General features: G+C 36.4%; 1 protein-coding gene across 7 annotated transcripts in view; it reads right to left on the minus strand.

Moving 5' to 3' along the window:
• PCGF5 (polycomb group ring finger 5) overlaps positions 1–14,960 on the minus strand; it is a 118,566-nt gene that overhangs the window by 8,396 nt on the left and 95,210 nt on the right. For 3 of the 7 annotated variants that reach the window (XM_026481641.4, XM_048218746.2, XM_057308233.1), the window contains exons 7-9: positions 13,340–13,438; positions 10,597–10,686; positions 3,046–3,105 (exon numbers count right to left, since the gene is read on the minus strand). In XM_026481641.4, coding sequence (XP_026337426.1) covers positions 3,046–3,105; positions 10,597–10,686; positions 13,340–13,438 — 249 coding nt within the window. Of the gene's footprint in view, positions 1–62; positions 3,106–10,596; positions 10,687–13,339; positions 13,439–14,960 lie in introns of those variants that run through there. The other 4 variants (XM_057308232.1, XM_057308231.1, XM_026481643.4 and 1 more) reach the window with 2 other exon arrangements.

Genomic DNA, 14,960 nt, shown 5'->3' on the forward strand with positions numbered 1-14,960 from the left:
TATGCTGATAAGTCAGTTTTGTTTCCTTCTTTTGTGACTTCCCTAAGCATGTCTTTTGTTCATTTTGTTTTTTTTGTTCATTTTTCTAAGGAAAGGTGAACTCTTACAGATTTGTATGAATTCTTCATGGATTAAGGACATTAAATCTTTCTGTCCTATATGCAAATATTTCCTCAGTTATGGTATTTTTGCCATGTACTTTTCAATATTAACAGTCAACTTGGTTTGTCTTTGTTTCCTCTTATATGTAAAATGAGAAAGGCCATCCCCATTCTGAGACTATTCAACTATATTTCTTCCTGATCTTTGATGGTATCAATTTTAATATTTACCACTTTAAGCCATGAAAATCTCCTGGAATGTGAGGTATGGACTAAATCTTCATCCCTACCACCAAAAATTTATTGGAAACAAACCTATTAGATCACACCCTACCCCCCACATCTATACTCTGAGTTCACTGATTACCCCAGCCAACTACCAACCACTGTCCCTGGTCCTGCCTCACTGGCCTCCATGCAACCCTCAAGCAACCAGACATAACCACGTCTCCGGATCTTTCCACTGTGTTCCCTTCATCCGAAGCACCCTACCCCAGATACACACATGGCTAGTTCTCTCACTTCCTTTTGATCAAGAATCACCACCTTAAAGAAGTCTTCCCTTGGCTATCTTATCTAAAATAGTCTCTTTAATTTTTCTTTTAACACTACAAATTTTACTCATTTATTTTTCATCTGTTACCATTATTAGAGCATAAGCTCTATGAGGAAGAAGAATTTTGCTCCTTTTTACTTCTGTGTCCCCAGGGCCTACAAGAGTGCCCACTGCATAGTTAAGTGCTCAGTCAGTATTTGCTAAATGAATCATTTTTCTTCCACTAACTTGAAATACTCTCTTTACAGATTCATACATACTAGACAGTCTGTTCCTGAGCTATTTTTTTTATTCATATGTCTGTGTTTAAGTCTTCAGCTTTATTTTAATTACTTCAGCTTTAAGATACATTTCAGCATGTGGCAGTGCACGTGCCCCCTGATTACTCACTGAAAAATGTGACTGACCAGAAGCACTGGTTTATACTTCCTGGTGAACTTTAGGGTGACTGATTCTGTTAAGTTAAACAAGAACCTGGTAAAAGTGTGCTCGGAACTACATCAAACCCTAATTTAATTATGGGGAAAAAGGAGAACTCTGTAATATCTCATATACTATTTAAATTTCTTGTGTGTGAAGTGGTATTTTGGTTATTTATGAGGAAGTCTTTGATCTTAGAAAATATATGCTGAAATATTTAATGGTCAACTGTCACGATACTTGCAATTTACTTTCAAATGGTTTCATAAAGAAACAATAGAATTATAAAGAAATTAATAAGATAAGGAGAAGGGAAGAGAAGGAACGGGGGGGTCAGAAAATGTAGCAAAATGTTAATTGGTAAAAATCTAAGCAAAAGTAAAGGATATTCCTTTGTATTATTTTTTTTTTTGTTTTTTGGAAAATTTTCAAAATAAGTTGGTAGGAAAAATTGGGACTTAATAGTGAATTTGATCAAATGCCTTTTCAGTACCTACTGATGGTTCTGATTTGACTTTGTGTGTTCGTGTGCACAAAATGTGTTTCTAAAAAAAAAAAAAAAAACCAAAATGTGTTTCTACTATTTAATATATATTACTTCTCTGCCCCAATACTAAGCCATTCTTGCATTTCTGATAAAAATACTATTTGGTCTTGGTTTATTGTTCTTTTAGTGTAAGATTTTAGTATATTATTTATTATCTTTGTATTCAAAATGAGATTGATACTCGTTTTCTAGTTGGAGGTGTCTATCATTTTTTGGTATCATGATTATGTTACTTTTGTAAAATGAATTTGGAAGAATTCCACCTTTTTCAATAATTTAAAACAATTTAGAATGGGAATAATCTGTTGCTTGAAAATTGGAGAGAGCATGACCACATTTAGGTATCCTTTGAGGAAGTAAGTCTTTAATTATTATTTTCTTTCATGACTTAGTGATTCAAATTTTCTTTCTTCATGGGTAAATTTTAGTCCACTGGTAGTTTGCTAGAAAACTGTCCATTTCATGGACTTTAAAAATTTTTTTAAATTTAAAAATTAAATAGTATAAAGCTATATACATAATGTGTTCTCGAAATAAAAAAGTGGTCACTTTTTCCCCTGAAAATCTCTAGCTGAATTTTGGCTAAATGTACATCTTATTATTATAAGTTCAATTCTGTGACGGGACTAAAATCCATAATGAAGTGTTGAAGAAAGAAGAGGGAATTTGTGAGGATTTTTAAAAATCTGATCTTACTCCAGTTGTTCTCTAATACTTTAGATCAGAGTTTATGAACATCTTTATTTCTAAGGAAACTGACACCAGTGCCAAGAGTGAAAGCAAAAAACCACGTATGTATGTTATAGTTAAGGGCAGAAGCATCACTACAATTTATCATCCCAATTAAACTGTACTTTTATTAGGTGACTGGAAAATGGATCTGAGGGAAGTTTTTCTCAGTGCATTTTAAAATTAGTCCACACTCATTTCTCCATTAAAAGAGGTAATAACCCGAGTAAAGCGCTCAGGGCAGGGCCGAGTCGGCAAGCTCGCGGTTCTGTCGGGCCCGTTGCTGTTACGGACCTTCACCTCATCTGGCATTTTATTTTCCACTTGTGGGTGACTGACCGATTAAAAAAAACACACGCAAAAACTTCTACAAAGAAGGGTCGAGCATGGAGCAGAGATCCAATATGCAGCAGATTTCTCAAGGGCTGAAACTAGTAATTATTAAATTCGGACTCATAAATAATGGCCTTAACATTTATAATTTCATTTTTAGTTCAGTGAAATTAGATAGATAAATGCAAGAGAACTAAAATAATGGGAAACTTTGGGGACACAAGTTGAAAAATGAAGTTCTGTAGCTCAAGTATTAGTTTTGCAGTTACAGGTCTCAGAAACTCGGGTTTGGGATGAAAGCAGTCACCATCTTGGCGGGCATCAGGAGGGGCATATGTACAGTCGTGAGTGCCTCTTACCTGATACAAAGGGCCATCCTGAGAGCAGACTTGCGAAGCTGAGCAGTTCAGACACCGAAACTGCGGAGGAGATGAACTCATCAGATAAGAGGCATCCACAACTGGATACATATTTAAAACTGATTATTTAAACTATTTTAACGTCAAACATGAGTCAACATGATAATTTTAAGTAAACACTTTCCAAACTATGGTAGTAGTTTTGTTTTTTTTCTTTTTAAAGATTTTAATAACTTAGTGACTGGTAAAATGTAGCCTGAGACAACTTTAGTATCTAAGTATCAGTTTTGTTAATATTCTGCAAACATTTACCAAAATGGTGGCTATCCTTTCCATCTCCTCTTCAGATAATAATTCCTGGGAAAACCCTCACCTCTTCAGTCCAGGAGGGGTACCCTCTTCCAGTGCTTACTCTCGCTTAGCTCGCCCTTCTACTACCCACGAAAGTAACACTGTTTTAGGACCTCAGAGCTCTGAAAGGGGTGTGCGGCTTGTGCCCTCATGTAAGGGGTCTATTTTCTGTTTTAGGTTAGGTTCTTTATATTGCTCAGATTAGATTTTTAGTCTCCATGTCTATTTTAATAGTGTGAGAATACGAGCTCCTTGAGTCTTTATCTTATTCATATGTATAGTCTTAATAACTAAGGCCCAGAAATGGCACACACAGCAGCTTCTCAAAAAAATGTTTCATGAGTAAATCAATGAATGAACACATTTTAAACTATTGAGTAGATTCAGTTGTAAACCCACTAACTTTTAACAGTTTAACCATTCATATTAAAAAAAAGATCATTCCCAAATCTTGATTTTTCAATGTTGAGCTAAATACTTACTAAACATGAACATTATTTTAATTGTAACATGATTATAAACAATGAAATATGTACTTAAAAATTACATATATATGAATTCAACATTGCATGCCTCTTCAAAATGGGGAAAAAATACATAAAAAATAGGTGTAAATTAACCAGCATAAATCTAACATCCTAGAGCAAGCAGCTTTTAAGAAAAGTATACTCTGGAAGAATACCAAGGGAAGGAATGCTTAAAACAAATGTATTGGTAGCCTTTTAATTAAAATTTTAGACATTTCCCATTTCCCCAAAAGACTAGCTATTTTTTCCAGGAGTGAGTTCTTGACTTTCTGTACCGGACCCATCAACATGCTATAAGGCATGCTGAGCACTGCTCTCCTTAGCAACCTTTCCTTTTCTCTCTGAAGACTCCCCAAGCTCTGGCCTATCAGACTTCGCAAGTCCTCAACGCCAGTCCCAAACAGCATTTAAGAGTGAAGAGTTAAGGTGAAAGAGGCTATTTCACTAAGTGATTATTCATCTCTTTGGTATCAGTCAAGAAGGATGTTTGCTTTTCCTAAAATTGCTTGATAATGCAGATAAAGCAAAGCGAGACAGATGTGGTGCAGTAACTTCAGGTAGGTCTGGGCAGGGAGTTGCTAGAAGAGACAAAACCAACCGGCATCACCCGGGAAGGAGGGGCTGTACTGAGAGTTAGTACTCAACCTACCCGAGAAAAGGTGAGCAGGAAGAATGTGAGCTCATGATGAAAGCTGAGGCCAAATGGAAAAACATTAACAGTAAGCTCCCAGGGATGAGAGGAAGTTAGGTGAGAATTACAATAATAACAAAATGTAACATACATAAGCCCTTCATAAACTCACTAACATTTACTATGTCAGGCATTCCGCTAGGTACTTTATAATATTTCATTCTTACTGAAAAATTTCAAGACAGGTATCTCACTCAAATTTTAAGGATAAAAAAAAAACAAAACAAAAAAACGAGTCAAAACCAGGAAGCAGAGGGGCGCCTGGGGGGGGGCTAGTTGGTTAAGCCTCTGCCTTCGGCTCAGATCATGATCCTGGGGTCCTGGGATCAGGCCCTGCATCTGGACTCCTGCTCAGAGGGGAGTCTCTTTCTCCCTCGGTCCCTCCCCTGGCTCATGCTCTTTCTCTCTCTCTCTTTCTCAACAAAGAAATCTTAAAAACAACAACAACAAAAAAACTAGGAAGCAGAACACAACTGGGAGGAAAGAGCTACAACACATATAACCAAAGATTTTAGAATCCAGAATACACAAAGAGCTCCTAGAAGTTAGTAAGAAAAAGACAAACATCGTAATGGAAAAAGAGCAGCAAGGCAATGGATAGGAAAAGAAACTTCACAGAAGAAATACAAAATTGATAATGTTTAGTGTTGGTGAAGATGTCAGAAAATGGGCGCACTCATACATTACTGGCAGAATTATATACTGCTAAAATCTTTTAAGGGGGTAATTTGTATCTATCAAAACATGCACACTTTGTTTTAAATCCACATCTGGAATCTAGCTAATGAATAAGCTTGCACACGTGCAAAAGGATATATGTACTGGAATCTAGCATTGCTTGTGATGTTAAAAAACTTGAAAAAGTCTAAATTTCCACTAAAAGAGTGTGTTAATCAGATTATTCCACAAATGGAATACTATCAACCTGTTACAAAGAATTATATCGAGTTTGTTGATTCTCCATATGACATATCAAATGAGGAAAAAGAAGTTGCAGAACAGTACATATGATTCCTGAAATTTATGTTTCAAAAATGTGATGAACACTGCATGGATATTATAAAGAGGATCATGTATTATTGATGATTAGTCTAAATAACTAAGTCCCTTCCAGACTGAGATCTAATTCTGTAATTCTACACCCTGAATTTACAGATGTGGAAGCCACAGGGTAAGCCAATGGTTATGGATCACATTTCCTAAAATCCTGTCACTCAAAAGATGGTCCAAAGATTAGATGCACTGGCATCTCCTGGGAACTTGTTAGAAATGCAGACTCTTGGGCCCCACCCCAGACCTACTGAGTCAAATCTGTATTTTACCAAGATCCCCAGGTGATTTCTATTCACATTAAAATTTGAGAAGCACTGGTTTTAAGAAAAGGTACATTTTCTCCCATTAATCCAAAGATGAACACCAGTCTTGAGTATAACATCTTCAGGTAGCACTATTATTATGAACTGAAAAATCTCTAAGAGTTAGCTAACTGTAAAAATATTTGATTCCTACAGATAAAATCCAGAATGTGCAAGACTACAGAAAACAGGCTGAGCCTTCAGTGGAACTGCCCCAGGATAAAGAAGAGGAAAGAGGCAGATATGCTGTGGGGCTCAGGAAGATGGGCTGCTGCTCTGGAGAAACAGAGGCCAAACAGACTTCTCCAAGATTCTTCCTAGGAGTGTAGGCGTCAGACAAGGTAAGGAGGTGATGGGAACACAGAGTGGCCTTGCCTGAGGCAGAAGACTCCGGGGGCAGAAGCAGCATCCTGCACGAAGAGGGAAGAGAGCCACGGGGTTGACTCAGAGACCTAGGAGAGCCTGGAACGGATGAGGAGAACACCCCCACCCTCATGGCCCCGAGTAGACTAAAAAAACTGCAAAGATGCCAATTTCAGCCATATCAACCTAAAAACTTATTCCAATGCCAATCACAATCCCATTCTCAAGTTCATCTGAAAAAAATAAGTGGGTAAAATTAGCCAACACCATTTTTAAAAGAATAATGAGCTTAGCCGTAACATCATAAAGCAACCTAAAAGGCCTATTTGCCTTATAAATTAGTCTGAACTTGATTCAAACCTATCCCAAAGAAAATGGACAACTGAGGGGCTTTTAATTAGGAATGGTATATGATCGGATTTTTATAAAAACTATACAAACTGGGTAGCGTGGTGCAGGTGTAAGACATGTGCAGAAGAACAAAATAGAATGTCCAGGAACATGTGTATACATACCTGTGTATACACGTGTATAGATACATATGCACAGATAACGGTGACAACTCAAAACACTGAGATAAAGTATGGCTTATCAATAAATTACATTTTTGGCAAAAAAAAATCTTAGAATAATTTAGAGTCTTAGCTTCATTGTAGGTATGTGTATGTAGGTAAACAAATCCCAGGTGGATCAAAATGTTTAATGTAAAAAAGTACTAGAAACAAGTAAAAGAACCACAAGGTGGTCATGAGTTTAGGAAACCAGCTGATCCCAGACCTACCACAGCCAGGCAGCAGTAACAGTAGTCAGAGTCATGTAAGCCTGTCACACATCCTGGCATCCTGCTGGCAACAGAGGGTGGAGATGGGGAGGGATGTGATTGCCACAAATACCCTGGAAGGGGCTTGATCAAGAAATGACTGTTTTATTGTTAATTTGTCCATTCACTCCCAACTGTCAGAATTCACCAATTACTATTCTAATTCATAATTAGTTGGAACATGAGCAAAAATTTAAAATTTAAGAGAAAACAAAGGAGAAATGGAGATTCAAATAAATGAGATGATCTTTAGGATATATTTTGCATAACTATGATCTTATAAAAGGAACTTTTCATTCGATTTACTCTATGAACAAATACTTACTGAGGTTGTACCAGGCACTGCTCTGGTACTGGAGACTCAGCAGTGGACAAATAATCATCCCTGTCCTCAGACTACATTTGAGTTGGGGGATAAACAATAAACATAACTAAGTGGCACAGTATGCCAGATGGTATGAAAAAAATACTATAGAAAACAGTCAAACATAAAACGGATTGGGAGAGTGCCATACTAGGAGCAGGGGTGGGGTATTATAAGGAAAGTTGGAGGCCTCACTGAGAAGGTGATGTAGAAGCAAAATTCTTTGGGTGAAGAGGGTAAAGAAAATGATTCAGGTGGATACTCAGGGAGGCAGGAGAAAGCCCAGCGTGTTAGAGGAAACAGAAGCAAGTGGGGCCAGAATGTGGTGAGCCAAAGGACAGCAAGAATAAGACCACAGAGGTGTCTGGGAAAAGTCATGGGGGTCCATATCTACAGGTCCTTGGAAGAACTTTGGTTTTTATCTAAATGGTATGCGATGTCACTGGAAAGTTGACAGCAGAGAAGTGACATGTTCTTTTTTTTTTTTTTTAAAGGATTTTATTTATTTATTTGACAGAGAGAGAGGCAGCGAGAGAGGGAACACAAGCAGGGGGAGTGGGAGAGGGAGAAGCAGACTTCCCACTCAGCAGGGAGCCTGATGTGGGGCTTGATCCCAGAACGCTGGGATCATGACCTGAGCCGAAGGCAGATGCTTAATGACTAAGCCACTCAGGCACCCCAAGGGACATGTTCTAACTTGTTTTCGGAGTATCCCTCTGGCTGCTGTGCTGGGCCAGGACAGTAGGGAGACCCTGGCTGGAGGCAGGAGAAGAAGCATAGAGCCCAGGGAGGAGATTTTTTCAGAACGTCTGGAGAATGGTGACAGCAGTGGGGCCCAGAGTGGCAGAAGTGGAGGTGGTAAGACATAACTGGATTCTGATAGGAGAGGTCACAGAATTTGCTAAGGATAGACGAAAGAAGAAACTAATCAGGACCAGCTTCGGGGATTCTGGTCTGAGAAACTGGAAAAATGGAACTAAAAATCTTGGAACTACTGAGATTGTAAAGACTGAGGCTAGAAACAGGTTTGGAGGAGAATAAACGAAAAACAGGTTTGTCATGCTGAAAAAATAAAATTGACTAATATATTACTTACCATTGTACTAAATATAAAATGTAATTTTTCTATTTATTGGTTTAGTTTTTACATGAATGAAAAATCATAAGGTACTGAACCATTTTCCCAACCAATTTTTATTAAAATACGCCTTAAACAACATAGGAATTTAAACTATCAGATATGTGTAACCAGAAATATAATTGTAGTAAAGACTGATTTAACTGATGGTCAATTAACAACAATTTCTTCAAATTAGCTGTTTCATGATTTGACTTAAAAATAACTGGCAGTGTGGGAAGGGACTGGGAGAAGAACAAGTGAGTAGATAGATGACTTTTTCCATCTCTTCAACCTTAAGGCAAACCTATTCATAGCGCTTGAAAATCATTAACAAATAATAAAATGCCCAATGACTTACCAAAGAAAGCTAAAATTATATTATGATATTATATGTAATATCACAGTATCTAGGCCCCAGCTGTGCTGGGTAAGGGAGAACTGACCACCTCTGTAATCTGCATTTGGTCCCTGAAACATTTAGTTGGAAGGATTCAATGAAGGTGATGTATGTAGAACCATTTAAAAAAAAACTATAAAATGTCTTAGAAAGGCAGGTAGTAATTTACCAAACACGAAGATAATTAGATTTGTTTTTTTAAAAAATGAGGCTGAGAGAGGGCTAATGAGTTCTTCCAGGGCACAGGACTAGCTGGTGACTGGTACTAGACCATAATTTTTTCTTCCTGGTCATGAGAATTCAGCCTCACAAGGAAGCTTTACCCAAGTGGGATTCAGAAAAAAAAATTCTGACTTTAGATGTTAGGTGCTTCATTTATTGTTATATCATATCTAGACATTTCTGAAAAACACAGCCTATTTTCCTACCCATTGAATACAACACACAATAATGACTTTTTGAGGTTTTATAACAATTCCATAGATGTTTACATTCCACAGAAGTATGTTTTTGAACCACTGTAACATGGCAACCCTCATTACATTCAGATTCTGTATTACCTGTCTTTGAGTGAGATTACATTTCTTCATTCTGTATTTTTAATAGTTAATTTATATTTTCATAAGAAAATGTAATAAAACCTAGCTTATTAGATTAAATTATGCAGAGTTTAGAGGTATGACATACTGTACCATAAACACCACAGAATCTGGATGTCTGAGAGGACCTTGGAAGTCACCTAGTACAACTTTCCAGTCTATCTCAGTTAATGTGTATTCATGTAAGCAGATTATAAAGAGAATTTCTGGTAGCATTACTACTACATTCCTCACTGATAATACATCAGCTTTATAATCCCTAGCTCCTTGGATTTCTCTACTATCAATGTTACACAGAACTCAGATAAGATATGCTTGAACTTTCTAATTAACCCTAAGCAAAGGTATAGTTCAAAATACAGAATTCTCCTTTTGGGTGTTTTGAGTTTTTCTCAGGTTTTCTCCTTTTACATCATTTCTCTCATATTGCCTAGGGCCTAAGCCACAACAATCTAATTCTGACATCAGAAACCACTGCAAACTCACTTACCCTTTGATCCAATTTTACACTTTCACGTAAAGGAGGTACCTGAAAAAAAGATTACCTAGATTCTACCCTATTTGTACCCTATGCCACAACCAAAAAATAATATCAACCATTAAACAACATACAAATCAGGGCAAAACTTAGTCTCCTCACTTGACTCCATATAGTTAGAAGTTCCCATATTTCATTGGGGTTTTAAAAAAAGTGCCATCTTTGTATTGAGGTAAGTAGAGTTCTGAACGTATTTAGATGGTGTTTTTAACTCACCTTAAATATAACAAAACCACATTTCACACAGATCTTGGTCTTGTACTTAGGACCAATTATCATGGAGTAGCTCGGATAAACAGTAAAATGAATCAGTTTCTTCTCTTTCCCAAGCTAGTTTTTGTTTGTTTCTAAGTAATACTGTTTATTATGAGTAGCACAATGGCATATAACTAAATATACACATAGGTAAATATAAAAGCAATTTACGTTTTCGCCTCTTAGTCGCCATCTTGTCATGTAGATGAATTCCATAGTGTGATCCTTCCCCATAATTTCACCATTGCACAGCACGTCCAACTTTAAAAAGAATAGTTACAGATCCATTAACGTAAGTAAAAAATTCATTAGTGTCTTACATTTTCCCCCCAAATTTCAAAAAAGATTCAAATAGTTATAAGAAAATGGAAATATTAACCATTATTTAAAAGAACACTGAATATTTTTATTAAAAGCACTGGTCCATCTCATAATAATTAACAATTCAGATATAAGCAACATGAAGCAGTGCTTGTCTTGTCCCACATACCTGTCACTCAAGTCTATATACATAATTTTGACATGCAGTGTAAGCTTTCTCAGTCCATGTCTCTGTGCAACCTTAAAGGTTTAGAGGGACTTCTGTGACTGTCTCTTACAGAATGGGAAGGAACTGTGGAGACCTCATAGCGCCTCTGGCTTATGAATTCACTTCTCAGAATGCTTTCACCTTCTCAAGATTTAGACTTGCTTTCCTCTCATTAGTTTGTATTCAAAGAGGGTAAAGGAACGAATGTGGATACAAGATTTATGGGGACTTCAAGGCATTTGAGAATTTCCGGTAATTGCCTGTAGCTAAGTGGAGAGAACAGTTAGGCCTGTATCTTCTAAGGCTCTCTGGCCTGTTTGGCTTGGTTGGTAACTTAAATAATACTTACAGGACCTTCTTCTCACCTTGCATTGAACTTCAAAAAAGGGATGTGCTTTCCAAAGCTCACTTTTGCTCTAGAGTTGCAGGAACCAAACAACCCCCCACAAATCCTTAAGAAGGCCCCAGGAACTGTGGCTATGGTTTACCAATTCAACAAAGTATAGTTAAACGTTTATCACAGGTCCCTATAAAGAAAACATTCCAGTTCTCTAGGTATTAAAGGCAAACTGATAGAATTTAAAGTGTGGGAAGGGAAAAAAAATGGGTTTTAAGTAATTCTATGTCTGATTAGACTGAGACTAGAGAGTTTTGAACTTTTAAGTCTAAAATGAGTAGTGTTCCAATTGTATTAGACACATTTTTAGCTGAATTATATTGATATTTTGATTATGTTGACTTACATGGACCTCAAACGTTTTTTAGACATTTTATTTTTAAAAGGACAAAGTAGATAATTTTATTTTTTTAAATCTTGCCTGTAAAATAAATTCATAAGCAAAGAAGTAAAGAGATTTGGGAGGCAATCCCTGGTTAGGTACACTGCTTCTTCGTCATTTAAAAATGGAACTATCTTGCCCCAGTTAGCAATGCTGTTTCAAAAGCTTCAGTTGTTAGGTATTTCATGAAAACATCGCCGTATGTGTCAGGCAGGAAAATAAGGGGGGAACCAGTAAACGTTACTAAAAATCACAGGAACAGTCCTTTACATTGGGATAGATAAGGAGCTGTCAGTGGACAGAGTTTCCTGCCCTGCTGTCTGCTTCTATGGAGGGATCCATGACGTGCCAGCAGTGAGACTGGATGAGAGAAATAGTCCTCTCAGCTCTAACAACTTCCTGGAAACTAGAAAATAACTCAATGGGTCACACTTAAAAGTAAGGAAATAAAACTGCATGTGGTATTTTGTAAGAAGAGAATAAAGTACAAAACCAAATCATAAAAACAATTTCTTTTTCTATTTTCACTGTTGTATCTAAGTTGTCATCTTTTACTTTTCCAAGTACATAGGGCTTTGATTAACTTTCACAATTTTTTCCCTAATGTAAAAGTTAGTTAATGTTTCTGGAAATGTTTTAATATTTGTAGGACCAAACCACAGAAAGAATTTTTAATCCATAGATTATTAGTTGTCTAAGAGTTTTTAAATAAATTTAGGATCAGAGGCTTCCTCAAAATACATACTTAATACCTGTCAGTGCCTATGTTCAAATCCTATTTTATTTCTGCTATGATAAACTGTCCACATTAATCTTAGTGTACATAATGAAGAACTAATGTTGCCTTTGGTGTCTTTGTTGTCTGTGTTTATATAGGAAACTAGTCTTAGTCTTTCGTTTCTTCAGAAGCTGCTACTATCAGAACCCAAAGGGGAGGAAGAGAAATTAATACAAGTTGTTAAGACTGCCATTTGGGCAGGTGAGAAATGGTAGCCATGTCTCCTCATTACATTATATCTATATTCCTAGGATCATAAACATTCGCTAAACATTGAACACATTACAAGCTGTGCTGTGATCAAATTGAGGGCAATTTATCTCTCCGTAAGGAAACTGGTAAATTGCATTTATGCAGATGCAATTATGTTGGTTTTACCTTCTGCTAAACAATATCACTTTTGCATATGACACAATTAAGGGAACATTATTTACAAAATCCTTTTACATAAAACGACAATGTTCTTACATTCTGAAAAAGAAGTCTATCAAGAATTGGTAAAAATGGATCTCAAAGTTCTCATTAAAAAAAAACACGTTGGCATTAAAAAAATCTAGTCAGCTGTATTATTTATTTTGGGAACATATAAGTTATTTAAGTATCTCTTCTAATTATAAACCACTAAATGCATTAGTAGCATGTTTTAGTCAGATGTTAAAATAAAAAATACAGATTAAATAGAATATTCTCGAAATTAAATTTTAACATGAAAATAACCTAAGTTTCCACAAAAATTAAATGCATTTTCAGTTAATTTTTACTTCTTTTGTTAGAATTTTATTTCAGATCAGAATTATCAAAATGATCAAGATTAGATTATTAACTTACCTCATAAGAACTTGGAAGTTTTAGTTTTAAACTTAAAAATTTTTTAATAGTTCCCACAGTTACACGCGTAGAACATCGAATGAATTTCTTCATTAAACCCTAAAGGAAATAAAGATTAGTAATTAAAATATTCTACCTTACTTTTAATGAAACCACAGGTGTCACTTCCACTATCATTTTAAGTATTTTCAAAGTATTTTCTGAAAACATTTCAAATTATAGCTCCTTAGTACTAGTGAGTAAAAATGTTCCTAATTCTTGGATACTTACATGATATTCTTCAAAAATGTATGAGGAAAATCCTGGGCAATCGACAATCTGCATACCTCTAGATAATTTGGTTAACAACACATTATGAGTTTAATCAAAAATAAAGGTCACAGAAAGCATATAAAATATTTTATTATATAATGTCACTTCTAAAAGTATTAGGGATATTTTAAAAAAGTCTCGTAACTTTATTTTTTTTTTTTAAGATTTTATTTATTTATTTTGACAGAGAGAGACAGCCAGCGAGAGAGGGAACACAAGCAGGGGGAGCGGGAGAGGAAGAAGCAGGCTCCCAGCGGAGGAGCCCGATGTGGGGCTCGATCCTGGAACGCCAGGATCACGCCCTGAGCCGAAGGCAGTCGCCTAACGACTGCGCTACCCAGGCGTCCCCTAAAATATTTTTTAAAAGAGCAGTGATTTCTAATGGGGCTCTAAGGAGCCCTAGGGTTCAACAGAGGTCAATTAGGCCGCAAGATCCCCTACAACTAAAAGTCAGGTATCTGATGGCCTGTGGCAGTACTTTACTGGAAAAGCAATGTTCTATGTGTCTTGATTTTTCTCATTTTATTAGCAGTACTAATTTACCCTTTAAGCATGAGCATCACTAAAATATAAGAACCAATAGCAGCATTGTCCACAATAGCTAAATAGTGGAAGGAGCCGAGATGCCCTTCAACAGATGACTGGATTAAGAAGTTGTGGTCCATATATACAATGGAATATTACTCAGCCATCAGAAAGAACGATTACACAACATTTGCAGCAACATGGACGGCACTGGAGGAGATTGTGCTAAGTGAAGTAAGTTAAGCAGAGAAAGACAATTATCATATGATTTCTCTCATCTATGGAACATAAGAACTAGGAAGATCGGTAGGGGAAGAAAGGGATAAAAAAAGGGGGGTTAATCAGAAGGGGGAATGAAGCATGAGAGACTATGGACTCTGGGAAACAAACTGAGGGCTTCAGAGGGGAGGGGGGTGGAGGAATGGGATAGGCTGGTGATGGGTAGTAAGGAGGGCACGTATTGCATGGTGCACTGGGTGTTATACGCAACTGATGAACCATCGAACTTTACATCAGAAACCAGGGATGAACTGTATGGTGACTAACATAATATAATAAAAAAAACATAAAGAAAATATAAGAACCAATCCAGAATGAAGGCTCAAACTGAAAAAATCAAAATGAAGTTTGTAGACATGATAAACATGAGCCAATTTGTGAAACACAATTACATCTTCAAACCTTAAAAGTTATCAATAGTAAAACAAAGCCAGCAATCGAATCTTTTAAATATATAAAGTATTACTTCTACTTATATATACAGGATATTAGGTCAGCAAGCAGA

The sequence above is a fragment of the Ursus arctos genome, unplaced genomic scaffold (assembly GCF_023065955.2).
Source record: "Ursus arctos isolate Adak ecotype North America unplaced genomic scaffold, UrsArc2.0 scaffold_7, whole genome shotgun sequence".
Classification (NCBI taxonomy): Eukaryota; Metazoa; Chordata; class Mammalia; order Carnivora; family Ursidae; genus Ursus; species Ursus arctos.